This window comes from Sphaerodactylus townsendi, linkage group LG03 (genome assembly GCF_021028975.2).
Source record: "Sphaerodactylus townsendi isolate TG3544 linkage group LG03, MPM_Stown_v2.3, whole genome shotgun sequence".
Classification (NCBI taxonomy): domain Eukaryota; kingdom Metazoa; phylum Chordata; class Lepidosauria; order Squamata; family Sphaerodactylidae; genus Sphaerodactylus; species Sphaerodactylus townsendi.
This window is the reverse complement of record NC_059427.1, coordinates 124,439,252-124,460,438: the sequence shown is the minus strand read 5'-3', so window position 1 is coordinate 124,460,438 and position 21,187 is coordinate 124,439,252. Positions and strand designations below refer to the sequence as shown.

The 21,187-nt window shown below is 39.7% G+C and overlaps 1 protein-coding gene across 4 annotated transcripts in view; it reads left to right on the top strand.

Annotated features, from left to right (window-relative positions):
* MBTD1 (mbt domain containing 1) overlaps positions 1 to 21,187 on the top strand; it is a 55,943-nt gene that overhangs the window by 8,963 nt on the left and 25,793 nt on the right. For 3 of the 4 annotated variants that reach the window (XM_048487924.1, XM_048487921.1, XM_048487923.1), the window contains exons 3-6: positions 428 to 567; positions 6,700 to 6,814; positions 7,382 to 7,467; positions 19,852 to 19,969. In XM_048487924.1, coding sequence (XP_048343881.1) covers positions 428 to 567; positions 6,700 to 6,814; positions 7,382 to 7,467; positions 19,852 to 19,969 — 459 coding nt within the window. The remainder of the gene's footprint in view (positions 1 to 427; positions 568 to 6,699; positions 6,815 to 7,381; positions 7,468 to 19,851; positions 19,970 to 21,187) is intronic. The other variant, XM_048487922.1, reaches the window with a different exon arrangement.

Here is a 21,187-nt window from a genome sequence, read left to right as displayed (position 1 = left end):
AAGGCCTAGAGAGGCCCCCATGCTCGCAACAAGGTGGCCGAGAGGTGACTGACTGAAACTGGGTAATAGGGGTTTGAACCTGGATGTTCCTGTTCCTAGTCTGACACTCTAACCACTATACCACTCTAGTTCATTGGTATTTCCTTTATCAGGAATTAGTTACCCATGTAGAATTAAGGAAGGAAGATGAAAATAAAGAAAGGAGTGTATGTACAAAATACTGTTATGAGTGCTTAATATGGTTCTAAGAGGGGTGTGCGTGTACATACAACACACTTGGCTTTTGCCAAATTTGGTGCTGAGAAAGTTAAACGAGACTACCTTCTGTGTGAACTGTATAGTAAAATCCTAATTATTATAGGTACTTGACAATTCATGTAACATCTGTGTGTCATGATCTGAGCATATTGATTCTCTTTCCCACTAGCTACCTGTGAGATGTGCGGGATGGTTGGTGTCAGAGATGCCTTTTATTCTAAAACCAAGCGTTTTTGCAGTGTTTCCTGCTCAAGAAGCTACTCATCGAACTCAAAGAAGGCCAGCATTCTGGCCAGACTTCAGGTAACGGTACAGTCACAATTTTATTCTCTTTATTACATAGATAAGAATATAAAGATTAATTGCTTTAAAAAATGATAGCTTTTTAAAAATGAAATGTAACATTATTTCAAGAATGCTAAATCAATTAGGCTAGAAGGGCCATTCAATCTAGCATTTGGTTTCTGGCAATGATCTGCCGTGTGCTTCTGAGAAAGCAGGACAATATGTTTTAAGCTAAAAATATTCCCAACTTTAATTTCTCTTCATAAGGGAATTTATTTAATTCCTTGATAATTTTGGTGGCCCTTTTTATGTGGACTTGTATTTTTCCCCCTTCAATTTCTCTATATGCCGAGTTAATCTTTTCACAGCGATCTATCTACCATGAATCCCAAGACCTCTCTTGTGGATAGTCCTGGCTAGCACATACTCTATTTTGTGTATAGCATATAAGAATATTGCTGAGAAAATTATGGCTCAATAAGTTTTTGTGAATGTGAGTACCAAATATGATGATAAAAATTGCTTCACAACCCAATCCTGTGCATATTTACTCAGGAGTAAGTTCTGTTAAATTCAGTACAGATCATTTCCAAATTAGCTATGTTGTAACAAGATTTCTAAGCCCTTTTATGATGTGAGTACGATGTGATTACAAAATAGCCAGGTAAAATACATTTGAATAAAATAAGCCATAAATACATAATAAATCTAATTTCCAAAAGAAGAATGAGGTAGAAGAAGAGTTGGATTTATATTCCCCCTTTCTCTCCTGTAGGAGACTCAAAGGGGCTTACAAACTCATTTCCCTTCCCCCTCACATCAAAGGGGCTTACAAACTCATTTCCCTTCCCTACCCCTGTGAGGTAGATAGGGCTGACAGAGCTCAGAAGAACTGTGACTAGCCCAGGATCACCCAGCTGGCGTGTGTTGGAGTGTACAGTCTAATCTGAATTCCCCAGATAAGCCTCCACAGCTCAGGCAGCAGAGCAGGGAAATCTGCCTGCAAATAGTGTAGTCTTTACCTATTTCCAGAATACTATGAAAGAGGCTGTCAAACAGATTGTAGAACTTACTTCCAGGGTGTCAAGCCAGAAACATGCTGCTTGTACAGATCAATGTGGCTTCTTCCTAAGATGGAACTTGAGGCCGGGCATCGTCGATAGTTCTTAATTTCATGATACATTTGTTTATAGATTCCAGGATAAATAGGGCTTTGTAGTTCAAATCTGGCATCTCTAAATGGGCTTGTAAATATGCAGGTAGCCAGTGTTGTTATTTCAGTACAGGTGCTGCATAAATTTGCAGATGCATCCATTACATTTTGGCTATGCGTGAAGCAAGGTAGAGTGCAGAAGTACCCTCAGGCTATGAAACTGAACTTTCACAGGGAGTTTGATTCTGTCTAAAAAAAAAAAGGTTCACCAAGTCTCATTTGGATTGAGTTTAAGTTTATTTACCCTTATTCAGAACCCAAGCCACAGGATCAGGAACATCACCATCTATTCTGGACTGGATGAGAAAGAGACAGAGTTAGATATTGTCTGCATACTTGATGTTGCATCCCATGACTCGGGGTAACTTCTAATGGTTTTACATATGCAAAATTCATTCCCTTGGCACCCCACAGGGAAGAACTGTAGTTTCCCAGCAGCACATGATGGAAATTTATTTTCATGAAGGAGCAGTACCAGTGCTTTTTATTTCCACCCAGCCTGAGATTCGGTCCAGAGAAATTCCATGAATGTGGTATTGACAGCTACTGAGAGATTCAAAAGAATCCATAGGTCACACACCCTTGTCTTTTTCTGGGTGCAGGTCGTCCATTAGAGCTGTTTCTATCCTGGACCAAGTCCAAAACCACTTGAAATGGGTCTCTAGATCATAGGTGTCAAACTCGTGGCCCTCCAGATGTTATGATGCTGGCAGGGGATGATGGGAACTGTAGTCCATAACATCTGGAGGGCCGTGAGTTTGACACCTGTGCTCTAGATAATCAGTTTCATCCAAGAGCATTTAAAATTACCGAGCAGCTACTTTGATGAGAACCTTGCCTAAAATTGTAAGTTAGATGAAGGCCTGGTGGAATCGAATAAATTTGTAAGGAGGTGCTAACAAACTTCAAGATTGCTGGCACATGATCCTGCCTAACAAATGGATTTGCCATTTTCTGACTAGGCCCTTATTACAGCTTCATGTCACCAGTCACAAACAACAAAATGTGCCCTGAGTAAAAGAATCAATACTGGAACACAGCATTAGTCTATAATAGGGGTGGCCATCTCAGAGGCGTATCTGTAAGAGGGTGAGGGTGGCACTGTGCACACACCTGGGGGAGTGGAAAATCACCCCTTCCCCCCTGCGTCCCCCCCACTTACCTTAGTCCAGCCTGAAAAAGTTCAGGTTGGAAAAGAGCCCTGGTGGGAACTACACTTCCCAGGAGACCTTGAGAGCCCGGGAAGTGTAGTTCCCACCAGGGCGCTTTTTCAGCCTGAACTGAACAGGCTGCTTTTTCAACCTGAACTTTTTCAGACTGAACTAAGGTAAAGGGGGGGGGGGGGGGGGGCGCCATGGGGAACATGGCAGCGCAGGGGGCGGGGCCCATAGGGGCAGAAAACACAGTCTGCCCTGGGTGCAATTTGGCCCAGCTTTGCCTCTGGGCCATGTGGTGCTCCAGATGTTCATGGACTTTGATTCCCATCAGCCCCTGCCAGCATGGCCAGTTGGTCAAGAGAGCAACTATATACAGAACAGCAATCAAGAACAACCTTATACAGTGAAACCCATTCGAGCTGTTTCTACTTGAACATTCCTGTTGAGTATTTCATTGGTATACCAGTTGTTTTACTGTATATGGTTGCACCTTCCTATTGTATTAAATTTTTACTTTGTGTCAGATTGTAGCTGCGGTATACCTCCCCTTTCCTTATTTTGATTTGGAACCATTAATCAGCACTGTGCCTCAGTTGGAGCAAATCCATGCGAATTTTTCAGTCTGCGTGATGTTTTGCAAAATTGTGACAGCAGGTTATTTTTAAGTTCACAAGCGTCTGTTGGCAGAAAAATAAAAGTTCTTTGCTACCAGGTCTACCATGTAAGAGGCTTTCAAATAGGTTGTAAACCGTTTGCTAGAGGGGAGGTGGTAGGTGACTAATCAGCCATATCAGTAGCTTCATCTCCATCAGGCTTCCAGAAAATCAAGGAGCAGCCTCATGTCTGCATCACAAGAATGGACACCTGGAACAACTCTTTCAGTGGCCTGGGTCTACTCTTAATTCTAGAATTCTGTCAGGGGTTTGACAAAAAATCTTTCTGGATGGGGAATTTCTAGTCTGGAAGTTCATAAGCTTTGGAGAACAACCATTTTTAATCAGTCTCCTCCCACCTGCAAAAGCTAATAAACCCCATGACTCCCAGGTAATGAATTGTTCATAATGAGGGAAACAATAAAATATTTCCCATTGAAAGATCAGCATCTTCATGTTCAGGGTAAAATACCAAGATGAGAGAATAACAGGTAGAAGAAGAGGAGTTTGGATGTATAGCCCCCTTTCCTCTCCTATAAGGAGATTCAAAGGGGCTTACAAACTCCTTTCCCTTCCACTCCCCGCAACAGACACCTCATGAGGTAGATGGGGCTGAGAGAGGTGCGAATATCTGTGACTAGCCCAAGGTCACCCAGCAGGAATGTAGGAGTGGGGAAACACATCTGGTTCACTAGGTAAGAATCCACTCTCGTGTGGAGGAATGGGGAATCAAACCCAGTTCTCTGGATTAGAGTCTACCTGCTCGTAGCCACTACACCATGCTGGCTCTGTAGATTGTGGGATGTTGAAGGAACATTGAAACAGCCTCATGACTGTCATAGCAGCCACAAAGTCTTAAGCCACTCTATATGAGAAGTATCAGTATAGGCATTGCCAAAATCAGGGTTGACATTTTATTTATTTTATTTGTTTCAATTTTTTATTAGATTTTTTCATTTCCCTTCCCTAGAAGGCCCAGGGCAATTTACAACCTCAGGGAGTCTGTTGTTAGTGGAATAGGCAGTATATGTATAGAATTCTGTCTTGCTAGTACCAAATACAGGATTCATACGTTTAGCAAAGATCGTTGGCTTATGGCCCCCAGTGAACAAGATAATATCCATAAGTTCTATGGCAATCCACCTTACCTCTCAATTTCTTCATGCTGAAACTGTGCCAAATAACTGGCCAAATAATGCTTTGTCAATGCCGGGTGGGTTTGATCTTGCCTGAATTTGATACAATTTTTATCCAAAGCGAAGTCCTAAATTGCAGGTGATTGATTAAGGACAGGCCTGACAATAAACTGTTGGGAATCCAGTATAGTAACATGAGTCCCAGAGGCAAGAGAAGGACCGACCGGAGGAGGAGATGGGTACCATTTGTTTAATCTGGCTTTCTCCCTGCTGGCCCATCCAATTCTCAATATCTTTCCCTCCTGCACATAATGCTTCAAAGCCATATTGTGTGACCTGTATCAGTCACTGCCAAAAATAAGTAAGACCACCTTAAAAAAAATTAGGATAATCAATGAGGGGGACAATCTCATAATAAAGAGATCTCAAAATCAGTGAGGGGACAATCTCATAATAAAGGGAGAGGAACATTTTCACCCAACTCTTTCCTTGACACGCTTCTATGCCCTTGTGCTTGGTCCACTTGGAGTGCTGCTGTGAGTTCACCATTGGATTTCCAGTGGTGCCACCCCTGGCCTCTTTAGGACTTACTAGAAATGTTCCTTCACAACAGGCTAGAATGGCTAAAGGACAGTTCCTGTATTGGGGGAGGGGAGGGAGATGGACCCTGAAGCACAGAACACGCATAGCAAATGCTTGGCTGCCCGCTGACATAACCATGCTCTGTACCTCAATGAAATGGGGAGGAAGGGAATCTACGAGCTTTTTTTTTCTTCTGCTACTATATTAACTGCTGGTGGTCACTGTCTCTCTGGCCTAGGTATAAGCGTCCACTAGACGTTCTATTACCCCGTAATGTAAATATGCATAGGATGGCAGCTTAAGCACTTCAATTTGTTTCATCTAAAATTGTGAAATCTCTACATGAGACATGACCCTGGTTACAGGAGTGAGATCAGAATGGATGAGCGTAATTGCTGCAACCACCATTTTCAATCCTCGATAGAGTGTATGTAAAGCATTACAGTTCAATAATCAAATATATGCTAGTTCTCTTGAACAGCAGCAGGAGGAGGCAATAGGGAGGTTCATGCTAAATTGTCCTGTGGGTCTTGCTTGTCCTGTTTATGATTATGTACAAGGAAGCAAGCAGTGTGTATGTGTGCATTATGCTACCCTTGGAGCAATAAATGTACAATAGAACTGGCTGCGATGGGCTAGTTGCACCTGCAGTGTTAAGTGTCCCTCTGTCACAGCAGAATACTAATGCATTTTCATCAGAGACTACTTGTTAGCTTAAAAGATCATGACGACTAATTCTGTTGCTCTCTCTTGAATCCTAATTCAGAGTGTGAATAATTAGGAGTGGGAATTAAAGGTTTTCTAATACACTAGATAACCTCCCCCCTCCAAACAAAAAGAAACACTAATCTTTATATTTGGACTTGAAGCGGTATTCCCTAAGTAGTTTCTGTACTTGATACTTTACAGAAAACGATATGCCGGGGCTTGATGGCCTTGATTTTAATCATTCTAATCCTTCTCAGATACATATTTCTGGCACACCTTTTCTTGTGACAGAATTTCACAGATTAGTATATGGAGATCATCCTATGATTTTTTTTCCTATGCTTTTTTCCAATGTGGGGTTCCTGATAACAATATCACACAACTGCTTCATGACTGTAATAGATTTGAGTGTTTTCTCTATACTCATACTGTTGTTAAAACATCTGGTGGCTAGATATTTTATGAATGATCTGATAGAGGCAAGTGGATTTTACCCATAAATTTAGGACAGCACTTAATCCCTGCCTATCTGCTTTCTAAACATATTTTTGTAAATTTTTCTTTGCACTTGAGGTTTGCCTGTTTAAAACAAGTGTACTCCTTCCTGAGAAGTTTTGTTAGTAAAACAAGTATTTCACTGTTTCAAAGAATAGAATGACAGACATTGTGTTTGTGGAAAGGACCTTATTTAGCTCTTGTTGTTCCAGGGAAAACCTCCAACTAAGAAGGCTAAAGTGCTACAGAAACAACCTTTAGTTGCTAAATTAGCTGCATATGCTCAATACCAAGCAACAGTACAGAATCAGTCAAAGACTAAAACAGGTAACACGGGCATTAAGTATCTGAGGAACCAATATGATGGTAACATCTGTAACCGAGTGGAATCAATTTCAAAAGAATTATATGATATTTTAAAATATGTATATCAGCAGTTACTTGCAATAAGCAAGGATGATTTCTCTAAATATTTTGAGGGGGTCTTTGAAACAGTAGGATTAATTTTACCTGTGGTGGGACGTTGGTGTGATGGTCTGATAAAAGATGCTTAATAAAACTTATTGAGAAGCTTAGCCAATTGGTCCTTTAAATCTTTTTAGTTATATTGGAATATTGGAAAGATAACTTTATCATATCACACTGTTTTGTTTCGGGGGATGCTGTTTCCAGCTTCTAATAGTTAGCAATAATGAAAATCTATTATTTAGACAGAATAGCTTTTGAATATGGTGGGTTATGCCTCTGAATAGAAGATTGTCTCACAGATGCTTTGAAATTTCCTTCTAGCCCAGCTTTTCTTTGAGTCTCCAACAGACTAGAAACCGCTTTTGGGAAATGTTGTAGATATCAATTATTTGTATACCTTGCTAAATAAAATAATTCTCATTCCAGCATCTGTTCCACTAGAGGGTTTCAGCTGGGGCAACTACATCAATAGCAATAGTTTCTCCGCTGCTCCTGTTAACTGTTTTAAACATGTAAGTATGTTTTATTTTACCAAAAGTAGTGTAAAGAAGTATATAACTATGATTCAGAAGTATATAACTATGATTCAGATTCAGCCATTTCTATCCGGAAGAAGCTAATTGCTGTTCATTGAAGGACATGGCTGATAGAGCTGTTGTGACAAAATCAAATACAAATACAAATACAAAACCTTTAATGGCATATAATTGTGACAAAATCTTGAAAGCAACCTTTGGTTATTCCTGTGCTTCTCACCTACATGTTTATAGCTTCTTCCAGTTTCCATTAAATTGCTACATTAACCCTGATAAACATCCATATTTGACTGAAAGCTAGTACATCATGTTAGGCTTGGGTGTAGAGTTCTGCTTAGTACCTTCCTGCCTGAGCACTTCTTGTATACTTGATGGAACCCTTCTCCGCAAAAGGTGGAGTTCAGCACAAGCGTGTTTTTCAGGTTGAGTTTGCAAGACGGAGCATGTTGCCGTAACCTACTTTGTCATTAATAAGTTGCATTGTCTATTAAGCTAGGTGATGAGGTTGAGCTGCGTTGCTTACAGAGTTCAAGGATAAAATTGCTCCAATAGAAAATCTACTGCGACAGCTTTGGCAAGAACTTCGTGGTATTAATACAAGTGATATGTCTACAACTCCTCTTTCACAGTTCCAGCCATAAGGCAATTCAGGATTTATTTTATGTTGCTATCGGAGTGCGGGGGGTGTCACTTTGCTCATTTTATTATATCGACCAGTACTATTTTAATTGTACTCTACTGGATCTACCCATTTCTGTAGCTATAGCAAACACAGTGAAAGGGCGGTGGGGGAGCTTGAATGAAATAACAGACAGCCGAACTAATCTAGTCACAGTTATCAGGGCAGCGTTACCAAGACAAAGCAAGGTATAAATGTTTATAAAAAATTAAAATGGAATTTTTTTAGACTCTTACAATTTGTTGGTGCCACCTAATCACATTTTCTCCTCTCCTGTTCATTTTTCCTCTGTCCATTGTCAGTGTGAGTTTAGGCATATTGCAAAAGAACAAACCCAGATCAGCAAGTAGGGCAGGTGTGGTGGCAGCAAAGCAGTGTGCAGGCAGGCTCCCTGTAAGCAGAGGAACCTGTGTAGTCACTTTGCAGCTTATGCCAGACATTGTGGGACTGCCTTCCTAACTGATAATCGTTTGATCTTCAATGTTCTATACACCTCAGAACTGAATCCTTTTATAAAGCAACAGAACACTAGATATGGGAGAAAGAAGAAAAGTATAGCAGATAGATACACTGCAGGCACTTCCCCTGTATTTATTATGGTAACAGGGGGATTCCATTATTTTTCTGTGGTTGCTTAGTTTTAAGTGAGACTTGTTTTTCCCCCAGTGAGGGGTGAGACATATGCCTAGCCATTTTTGACCCAGTTGTTTAGCTAATATCATTTATGTATGGTTTAAGCTTGTTTGTGTGGTTCTGGGAGTCTTAAGTTGAGAATTGATGCCAATTGATACAAGGCTGGGAAAGGCCACCAGGATCTTAAATTTAGGATGAGGGATGATATTTGTTCTCTTTTTGAATTGGGACATACTGTTAAATTTTTAAATTGAATTTATTAGGGAGGAACTGCCATTGTGTTTTGATTAATCATAGTAGGTGTCAGTGTGTCAAGGGAGGCACTGGCTGTATAATGTAGAAGAGGCTGCCATTCAAAGAAGTAAGCATATATGCCAACCAGGTCTTGAATTCTGAATTCCCCTGCATATGGTAGGACCTCTGCTTACAGAAAAGGGGGTGGGCAGTGTTCACTCATCTGGGGAGCCTACTGGTCCATAAGGCAAGACTTTGAGAGGCACAAAAGATTGCATCGGAGGTCAGAAGTCCCTTCTTATGGCAGAGCATGATGCGTAGGATCCCAGCCTAAGTATGCAACAGACTTTTTTTTTAGGTTTCAGTTTTCCTCTAGTTTCTTTTTCAACAGAATTACTGAACTGCTTTAAAGAAAACCTTGCAGGTTTAAAATCTGTTTTGGGAAGTATGATAATAAAAGTTTTTGAAAGCGAGATCGATGTTGGTATGTTTTGACTTGGACATCTTAATTTCTTTGAACAGCTCTTGTTCTACTGGAGGGGGAGGTGGGATTTAGGGGGTTCTGAAGGTTCTGTAAAACCTGTTAAAATTTAAAATATCACTTTTTAAATACTTAAAATATTTTTATTAAGTATTAATATTTTTAATACTAAAAATAAAAAGTGATATTAAAAATATTTTAAATACTTTTTAACAGTCATTATTTGAATCCCACCACCATCGGAACCTGTTGTTAAAATGTTTGAATCCCACCACTGAGTCTGTCAAGGAGGATGTCTGGATGGTTGTTTCCCAGCTCGTTCTCAGGGAGACAGGATGTAGTTTTTCATCACTTCCTGGGAACCGGCTGGGCGCCCATCTTGGTTCCAGTTTAAATCCTGTCTCTGCAGGGAGAACAGCGTTTTTGCAGCTTAGGCTTTAAAACAGATTTTTAGCTTTTTTCCTCAATTTTCCTTCCATTACTCCTTCTAACAGCCTTGTCTTGCCTTGGCCAGCCTCCCGCCCGGCTCCCTTCCTCTTCCTTGCTTCTCTTCCGTTCCCATCCGTTTCCCTGCCTTGGGGATTAACCCCTCCCTGCCTCTCTATACCAGTAATGGCCACTTCGCCTTTCTCCCTGGAGAAACAGGCCATGGCCCGGTTGCTAGCCGAGCGTACCAGGGCTGCCTGTAGGAGAGGGGGAACAGACCAAGCCTCTTCAGCTCCCGGCTGCAAGAAGTCTGGGAAGACTGCACTCCAAGCTCCCCTCCACTGTGTTGAAGAGTCAATCTTTTGAAAAAAATTGGGTTTGGGTATTGGGCATGTGTATGAAGATAGTCTGAATACAAGGGTTAAGCAATCCTGAATTTAGTACCCAGAAGGAAAATCCAAATGATGTAAATTGAAAAGCCAGGTGCCATTCAATCGACTCTCATGTGCCTGCATGAGGATCATTAATGTGTGAATTGTGTAAGGCAGGAAAAAGATGGACCCAATCAGTGGACCCTGTGACTGCCCTTGTTAAAGTGAAGTGTGGGGGTTTTGGGGTGAAAGACATAGCATGGATTGAAATGGATTTTAAACCAGTTTCATGTTGTAGCACATACGCAGCCATTGTGACAGAGCTCTTGGAACAGTGGGATCGATGGGGTCACGTTTAGCGAGAAGCTGGGACATTTTTTGTAATGGAGGCACCTGGACCCCACATTTGGCAATATTCAGCCCTTTCCTATGTGGCATTTTTCACAGGTTTCCTGCACAGTCTCCTGACACTGATAATGTGTATCAACTTATTATCTGATTCTACATACTTTACACTATGGTCAAGTCTGAAATTTTAAAATTTAAAACTACTCCATTCTAGTTGGACTCTTCTGCGTTTTTGGCAGTGCAGGACTTTGTGGCCACCATAACAATCATGGAATCATCTCAGTAATACTGGCCACAAGGCATTCAATCCTGGTGATCTGTTCAGGTCAGAAAGAGAATACCCTGAGGGCAGAGATGTTCTTACTGACATAGTTGTCATGAACCAATCATCACCTGATTAGGTTTAGGCTCTCTTGGGTCCAAAGCTTTTTTCATGGGTAGAAATCTCATTAGGATGGTTCTTGATACAGTTAACTGAATTTTCTGGGAGACCTTCCTGTTGGAATGACTGGCAGCCCTGCTTGAGTTGTTGAATCAGGAGATGCTCTGGTCTGTAAACAAAAGGGCCCCTGCAGCAGAGAGAATCCAGGCCTTACCTTGATCTTCTGAGATCTTAGGATCAGTGAAATGTTAGGGAGAAAAAAGGTTTATATTGAATCTAGATTAAATTTATATTGATCCTGCACAAGTAATTTTTGCCTTTTAGATGTTCACTAGTTGCACCTTAACATAGGGTAAGTGACACATGTGGCTTATCTTATTTTTGCATTTTGCTTTGGATACACTTGAGCAACTGTTTATAAACATGAGCTAAGTGTTCTAGCCATTAAAGTAGCAACATTATGTAGGGAGGGAGATCCATCCAATATGTCTAATTGTTAAACAAGTGACAAAGCCTAAACTTAATGTTTTGAAGTAAAAAGGCTGGTAAAGTTAGGGAATTGTTCAAGTCCAGAACTGATTGATAAGGCTAAGTGGAATTCATCCGCTATTTCCATCTTGTTACATGTCTGTAATACTATGGGGTTTTTTCTCAGTTCTACATTCAGCTGAGGCCATCATGTCAAATGTGTCTCAGTCTCATCCTGTATGCAGAATTACTGCTGTACATGATAAGCAGCACAAAGGTCTTGACTGTGTTCTGTTTCCACTACTGGTGCTGACCGAGGTCCCTCAGATTGCCCTTGGTGGATGAGCAACCTGTCGTATGATGATCTGCTGCTGTGCAGGCAGAATAAACGCCTTCCACAAAAATGACCATTTGGTAGATTTTGTTTGAACCCACTGGCTATCAAGAATATACTTTTTAAGGAAGAGATAATTTGAAAATACCTAATTAAGCTAAGCAGCTTTCTGCTAAGTCACACAGAGAAACTGTTCATTAGGAAGTTTTAAGGCAATCAGTAAATGAAGCCTGGCACCTGTCAGTGGAAAACATATTGGCAGTACTAACCTTTTTACATCACAATTCTGATTTATATTTCATATTTTGCATGTGCACTTGATAGGTTAAATTTGGTAAAGCTTTTTGCTTTCTGCTGGAGGTCATTTAAAGTAAACCATGCCTTCTTGATGAGTTTTGTCATTAGCTGCTAAATGTTTTATTTGACGATATCAAGGAGGAGGTTTGCTTCCCTACTATTTAACTTTTCCCCTCCTTGACAAGTGTAATGAGATTGGTGAATAGCAGATTGACGTTGACCAGTAAAGAATATGAGGTGTATTAACATTCTTCCTGTAAGTAGAGTTCAAGTGTGGTTCTAATACTTTTAACTCATATAAATAGGTCAGTTTGCTCTGTAGAAATTATAAAGACTTACATTCCTAATGCTTTCCCCAGGAATAACTTTATTGTAGGATTGTGTGACTTCTGTTAAAAACGAAACCGGGTTCCTTCAGTAATCTTATTAAAAGCTTTTCTTCTCAAATGTTTTGTTTCTTCTTGCACAGAAATGAATGTTCTTTGTAAATTTACTCATTACGCAGTTTCCTTGCTCAATATTTGAAAGGGTGGAATGTTACATGGATAAGACCTCTGCAAAATGGAAGACAGCAGCAAAAACTTACAGTGCATACTTGTCTATATGCACTAGAAGATTATTCATTAATAGGACATGTGAACATAAGAGTTGATAGAGCTGTTTTCTAAATTACAGTGTGAATCTGAACATGAAACAAATGTAATATTTTTATTAGGATTAATGAAAGTATCATAAAACAATGTGTACACTTTTTCAAGATTTCCAGAAAACTTTGTCAGGCTAGAAAAGCAGTGGGGGAGATATTCCAAGCCTTGATGTTAAGGACTTTAGTCTGCTTTTTATGAAGGATGTTTTAGATTACAGTTGGTTTCATGACACTGGTTTCAAGTAGCACCTAAGCCTTCTCAGAAAAAATAGTCTCCATTTGAGAATTGAAAAGCCAGTTCTTATTCAGATGTCTCTCCAGAACCAAACAAAATACACATCTTAAAAGAAATCTAACAGTTAATAATTGTAATTATATTCATCAAATGTTACTACTCTAAACTGATTTTCAGGTTCAGCTTATTTTTAAAATGGCTGTCATTTAGAGAGAGACTCCCCTTTTCACTAGATGGAACTGAGTATCATTATCATACTGACCTCAGAGAAATGGTATAGAAATGATTCATGCTCAGTAGGTTTTTCCTTACTTGATTCCAAGGAGCAACTACTGTTGTTCTTGAAAACAAACAGCTCTCTCCCTGCATCCAAAACAAAAAAACTCACGTATGGCACCTGGAAGGTTAGTGAAGTAGGTAGAAGGAAAAGGAAACATTCCTCTTGGGAAAAGGAAACATTTAGAATTCATCGCAGTTTTGGAATATAGCTCCTCCACGTGCAAAAGATAAGCAATCTTTGCTTTCATGGGCATCAGTTATACATTGTTTGGCCCCCTGAAACAAAACTACATACAAATTCTGTTCCTAGGATACTTTGGAAACTCTAGAGGCTTCAAAAATTTTGCCAGGGTTTTTTAAAAAATCAATATATATGTATACCCACACCAAGAGAGCCAGGACTACACACTTGTTGTCCTAGGCAGTAATTATAGGGTCAGCCTTTTTTTTTGGGTTAGGAAGCCTACTTACTTAAAGTTTGGACCTCACCCACCAAGACCTTCCTGATTGCAACTTACCTTGCAGGGAAGGCGGCTGTCCCTCACAGATAATTCCTCCAGAGTGTGCGCTGGATCAATATGGTGGTGGCCAGGCAGACCTTCCTTTTATTGGGAAGGAGCCAGAATTGGATGACTTCGGCGTGAGTTTGAAAGGTAAACTTGTTCTTATCTGTATGCTATGGTTCTGCTAGTTCATATAATTCCAATCCAGGAGAGTTACCAGTACAATTTATTTTCGGATAAGGATTGGCACCTATTTCGGGCTTATTTTCCTTCCCCCATGTTTTGAGTAACACTGAGTAGGCTGAGTTGGGCGGTGTGAAGGAAGATGGGCTATTGCACCCGTAGATTGTCTGCTCTTCCAGGAATAAATTTGATGGCAAGAGAAGACTGTGTATTGACTATCCTATTATTTAAAGGCTATGAGATCCATATGGATTGGTGTAGGAGGAGCTAGCAGAACCACTATCTTCACAGACAAGGACAAGTTTAAATTTCTGCTATACCCCTATACCAATCCACATCCCTGAAATCTGTTTTGTCAAACTTGGCTACCAGTTGAATGGGGAAAATGACAGTTTGGGAGTCTGTGAGCTGGTGTAATGGGAAACAACTTAGGTGGCTCTACTGAACTCACAAATATCCAGCTCAATACCTCTTCCAAAATAAAATAAGATGCATGGTAATGGAGATACTGATCTGGGTCACATGTTTATGTCCAGTCTCTTCTAAACATTAGCATTTTACATGGATGTACTTCTCTCAATGAAAAGATGGATCTGATTGAATAAGATTATAAACCAAGGTTATCTAGACCTAAGCGTTTGCAATGCAGAAATAGTATGTAACTAACTGTATAGCAAGGTCTTTTTTAAAGCTAAATATAAAATTTGTTTATAAAAAGTAGTTGATCTTGAGGGTTTACTTATTCTAGGTAAGAGTCATGTTTCCTAGGTAACTTCAGGGTATTAATTATGTGGAACTACAAGGTGGTTTGGACGCAAAAAACATTTTTGTCTGCATAGTGATTACTTTCATATTTGAATAGTAGCTTTCCCTGCCCTAGATTTGACATTATAGTGAAAAACCAGGAGTATAAGAGATATTCTTCTCAAAAACCAATAACCTCCCCTCCCACAAGGAATCACTATACTAACAGACAGAACAATATTTTACAACATGCTCAATCCTCCTAGATTGCACAGTCTCCTTTAGACAGATTGAGGCTCATTGTAGACATTGTTGACATATTCACACATGTATAATATAGGCAGTGGTGGGATTCAGCAGGTTCGCACCACTTCGGCAGAACCAATTGTTAAAATGGTGCTTGTAAACAACTGGTTGTTAAATTATTTGAATCCCACCACAGAATATAGGGATATGCTAAATTGGTACATTTTGCTTCCTGAATAAGGAGCTGTAATCTCCAGTAGTGAGACAGTAATATCAAGCTAGATTTGGCCATTTTAGTCTTTGTATAAGCCATGATTAGTCTTTGGATAGTTGGATAGTTCCTAACATTACGTAGTCTTTTAACAAACCTCTTGGCCACAGTCCATCTAGTGACTTTGTACTACATCCCGTTGAAAGCAATAGGACAAGTAAGCCATAGCTAGCTTTGTTAGCCATCTTTTAGCCATCTTTTAGCCATATTTCAAAATACTGCAGCATGTAAAACAACAAGCCAGTCAGAGAGAATAAAAGCCATGAGCAAAAAATCCCAGCAGCAGTAAAGAGTCTGTCAAAAGTTTTTCCAAAAAGCACTGCCTTTTTTTGGCACCAAGGGTGCCCAGGTACCTTCCTGGAAAAGGAAGTTTTACAGTCTTGATGTTACTGTTGAGAAGGCATTGACCTTTATAGCGACCTACTGTTACACACAGCTAGGTTGCATACAGAAGGGCCTTTGGAGAAGGCTTGAATGTGCAGGCACGTTCATATAGAAGCAAGCAGTCCTTTCAGTTATCTTGGACCCAGATTGGTGTAGGTCAGGGGTAGGGAACCTGCGGCTCTCCAGATGTTCAGGAACTACAATTCCTATCAGCCTCTGTCAGCATGGCCAATTGGATTGATGGGAATTGTAGGGGCTGATGGGAATTGTAGTTCCTGAACATCTGGAGAGCCGCAGGTTCCCTACCTCTGGTGTAGGTTAATATTATCCCTTTCAATTTATCATGGAAATAACTGTCAGCTGATGCAGAGATGCCCTAAGATTGGTGTAATATAGTCCATGTGATTGGCTTCTGTGTTTTGAACCTGCTGATACCTCTGGACTCTCAGAGCACATTACAGTAGTTCAGTCTAAAGAGACATAGACATGAATGACTATGGCTTAGTGGATGGTCTCAAGAAAAAGACATCGCCGACAAAATTAATTTATGTCCATCGCCACCCCCTGCGTATCCAGATCTAGGGATGACCGCAAAAGCATGCCCAGCCACAAGTCTGAATCTTGTTCCCTTTGCTTCAGTTGAACTTAAATCACAAATAACTTTAGGCAGATTTGGGTCCATTGTGTTATTTTAAAATATTAGATCATTTAATTGTGGTCTGATATCAGCAATTTATGTAGCTTTATCAAATTCATTTAATATATGCACAGTGAATCCTAATTTCTATTATACAGTAGGTGCCTGTCAGACTAATAGTTTTCCCCAGCTTTCTGGACCTTCATGTGGTAGGTAGCAAACTAACATCAGAGTAATTCATTTGTTCAAATATTTGCTTCAAAATTTACCACTATTCAGTCATTATGATTCTTTTTTTGCTGTAAGGTACATCATTGGTTGCCTACACTAAAAGTTGCTTCTGTGTAAATTACCAGATCATTGTTTGCCTTGTTCTTAAGTAATTAAGCCTTTAAATAATGTGCATATTTTTTCCACACATAATCTGCTTCCTTCAGTTTTCATATTTCACTTTTAACTTAAAATTATTTAAATCTTCACACACTAATCCACTTGAGAAGAAGTTGAGGAGCTATGTTAATACTCAAATGATAGTCTGAACTGACCAGAGGCGTAGCTGGGCCAAACTGCGCCCCGTGTGCAGTCTATATTTTCCATCCCCCATGGTGCCCCCCCACCTTCCCACACTTACCTTAGTTCCTTTCCTTTTCCTAGAACTTTTTCAGGCTGAAAAAAAAAAGGCCTATTCACAGTTCAGGCTTAAAAACGACCTGATGGGAACTATACTTCCCAGGAGACCTTGTGTAGTTCCTCAGGCCATTTTTTGCCTGTACTGTGAACAGGCCTTTTTTCAGCCTGAAAAAGTTCTAGGAAAAGGAAAGGAACTAAAGTTAATGTGGGAGGGAGGGGGAGGGGCCTGGGGCAATTTTCCACGCCCCCTAGGCATGTGCCCAGTGCAAAGCGCACCGCCCCCCGTCCCCTTGCAGCTCCGCCACTGGAACTGACTCTTTATCTTTTTTGAACATTTTTTTTACCCTGGAAACTAGGAGCATAGAAATGTCATCCCCGGGATTCTTCAGCAATTGTTGCTAGTCAGAAGCTGTCCAAGGCCAGGCAATACAAAGCCAGGATAGCTGCATAATATAATATATTATATGTATTGCATAATATATATAATTTAATCATTCATTGGTCTCAACACTCAATGGTTTTACATGTTTGTGTTCTCTAAAATATTAATATTTGTTAGTAGTTAGCTTAGCCTCTTAGTATGTCAAGGTTTTAGTTTATTGGTAGTTCATAGTCACTATTTGTTTTATTATTCCCAAATCTGTATACCTAATGATAAATATTTAGCAGAAAGAACCAGTATTGCTATAAAAACATTCATGAAAAATGTCTTAAGGTTTTAGATACACCTATCATAGTTGCATTCTTCTTTAGAACATACCTTCATGTAGCCAACAAGTTATTCCTCATCAGCCCAGGTTGCTTATTAGGCAGTCTCTTTTAGCTTCTTAATAATAAACTTTCAAATACAATTTCTTGAATATTCCTAGTTATTGATGCTGGAGTAATTGAAGAGACATGTATTCCTTAAGATATGATTTTTCCATTATCCCAACTGGTGATGCCGTTCTGTGAATCCTCAAAGGAGCAGCAGTGGCGTAATGGTTAAGAGCAGGTGCACTCTAATCTGGAGGAACCGGGTTTGATTTCCTGCTCTGCCGCTTGAGCTGTGGACGCTTATCTGGGGAATTCAGATTAGCCTGTGCACTCTAACACATGCCAGCTGGGTGACCTTGGGCTAGTCACAGTTCTTCTGAGCTCTCTCAGCCCCACCCACTTCACAGCGTGTTTGTTGTGAGGGGGGAAGGGCAAGGAGATTGTAAACCCCTTTGAGTCTCCTTACTGGAGAGAAAGGGGGAATATAAATCCTAAACTCCTAAAGGGTTATTTTTGTCAGGCCTTCAGGACTGAAATTAATTCATAATAATCCTTGGGCACTCTGCTGATTTCCCATTGAGTAGTATATATCTTCCCAATAATTGTGTTTGATCCTTTGGCTGCAATCTGTTGAGTCCTTCATTGTAAGTTTGCTTTTTTCCTTTTAAGATTGCTGTGAAATAATTTCCCCCTTGAAGAATAGGATGTGTTAATCAGTGTCCACACATTGTTTATTACTAACAAACAGAAGATATTGCAGCCATTTTCTAGCAAGACTTTACGTTTTCTTCATATGTCCCCTTTAAGAGGAGATGTGATCACAAATCTGTAATGCAGCAAGGGCCTTAAACAAAAGTCAAGGTTTAAATATGAGGTTAGTGGTATGTGTATATGGGGATGGGGGTGGGGGTGGGGGTGGCGGCAGGAATCACTACAGTCATAAGAAGAATAACATAAGAACAAGCCAGCTGGATCAGACCAGAGTCCATCTAGTCCAGGTCTCTGCTACTCGCAGTGGCCCACCAGGTGCCATTGGGAGCTCACATGCAGGATGTGAAAGCAATGGCCTTCTTCGGTTGTTGCTCCCGAGCACCTGGACTGTTAAGGCATTTGCAATCTCAGATCAAAGAGGATCAAGATTGGTAGCTGAGGATCAAGATTAGTCCACTGAGGTAAACCTAGAATTGCCAGTTTTAGAAGGGGTAACCACATTATCTCTCTGAGAATAGTTGTCTTTCTATCACAATCCATTTCTATCTTACAAACATGCTGTGTTAATTTGTTGTTGGGCATGATATATCTCAAATAATTTGAAGTTGGAAATATATTTTTTATTTTAAAATTATTCTAATTTAGCATAAAGGAGATTTTTTTGCTTTATTGAAAAGTACTGAAGTTCCAGCATAATAGCCCTTTGTATTACTTTTAGAATTACTATGATTAAAATGAAAATCTCATCAAAGCATAATAAGTGAAGAAACCAATATCAAACAATGTTGTTACTGTGAGTTACATTCAACCAGTATAGTTATCTGCACTAAGGCTTTCTTTCTCTCCCTGCCCTGGAAAATGTACATAATAGTATTAGTTGCAAAACCTTGCTTTGACAGCAGGTAACAACTTTCAGAGATTAGACTACAGTAGTTCACTTTGTAAGTGGCAGAGACCTGAACTGCAGCAGTTTAAGAAAGGGGTTTCAGCCAGCTACACAAGTACAAAAAACCCTTTTGAAACTTCCTGCTAGGAAAGGGTTACCTGGTCCATTAAGAATATAAAGATAAAATAAACTGGTAAGATGGTAACCAGAGTTCTTTTTCTGGAGTCTAATTAATCCCTAGTACACTTCTAATAGAATGTATCCGTGTATGTATTTTCAAAAATCTATAATGTGTTGGTGCCAGTGCTTTCATTTCCCTGTTCATTCCAGGAGAGGTCACTTATAGCCCTGTAGTGTTCTGGTATTTTCCTTTTTTTTTTAAATTTAAGAACAAGAGGGGTGGGGCTGAAACAGTGGAATATATTTTAACTGAGTATACAAAGTGGTACAAGATTACTAAAAAAATGGATATGTTGAGTTCTATTCAAACCCACTGTTAGAAGAAGGTTTAAAATTGTGCATGTATTTCTTGTACATGTATATCTATTCAAACTGAATAAAATGTGACAATGTTATTTTTGTAATTTTCATTGCAGGCCCCCATGGGGACTTGTTGGGGCGACATTTCAGAAGGTGTGCGTGTAGAAGTCCCTAACACAGACTGCAACTTACCTACCAAAGTCTTCTGGATTGCTGGGATTGTAAAATTAGCAGGTTACTAATTTTACATAGAATTTAAGTTTTTTAAAATGCAGGTATTTAGAAAAGATTGAGATAATTAAGTGAATCTTTCATTTTTAAGGAAAATAGTAATAGGCTTGAATAGTCAGCTATAATGTGGCAAACCTTTAAGCGAACGGTGCTTATAGCAGTAAGTCCTGCTTATAAATGCTACCATTGAATGCGCTAATCAGTCATACTAACGTGTTAACAGATGTCATATTAACATCTGCCCTAATGAACTGTACAAAGATTGCTTTCTACAGTTTTTCTTGAACTTTTTTCACAGACGGTGTTTGGAATGAATTCATCTATTTTATTACTGTAGTTTTTAAAGACAATCTGTTTAAAATAATTGACAAAAAAGGAGTAAAAGAATACCAACAAAACAGTAAATAGAACCAACAATGAAACACAAATAGCAAAGCAGTGCCATATTTAGCTATTAATCTCATACTGACCCTATGAATTAATGTGCAAGTGCTTAAATGTTGAATGTAGTTTGAGTGTAGCAATGGAGAAAGGTCTTGACAGAAGATCTTAATAGGTAATCCTTCTGCAATTTTGATCTCAGACCATTTGGAGCACTTTGCATTCTACTTGGAAGCACATGGGGAGCTAGTGATGTTTTTTCAGAATTAGGGAAGTAGGTCTAACCACCATATACTCTTGAACAGTTGAAATCTGCACATCATCTGCAAATGTAGCCCCACATTAAGAGCATTGTAGGAATTAAAGTTGGAGGTAACCACATTATAACAGTAGTGATGTAAAAAATTTTGTTTGAGAAGGGTGCAGCTAACATGCCAACTGAAACTGCTGAAAGGCACTTGGAGCAGTTGATGTGATTGTTACAGCATTGGTAGGAGTGATTCCTGAGATCTTCCAGGATTAAGTATTTCCTCATTTCCCTTCCGTGATGTCTCTTTTATATTTAACAGTCTACTTATTCAAAGAGCTGGATCCTATGATGTGTCAGCAGATGGTATTGGTGATTGCAGATCTCTCTCCCCTGCCCCAATCCCAGAATGAGTCTGCATTGTTCTTTCTACCTCTGCTGTCAGGGCAGTTTTTGCTGTTGGAAGAGAAACAGGGTGATTTCTCCTCCTTTCCCTTTCCCCCTGCAACCTCCTGACTTGTGGCTGTCATACCACAGGGCTTCCGCAGTCCTGAATATAAACATTTCCAAAGTCAGAAAGGACTGCTATAGAA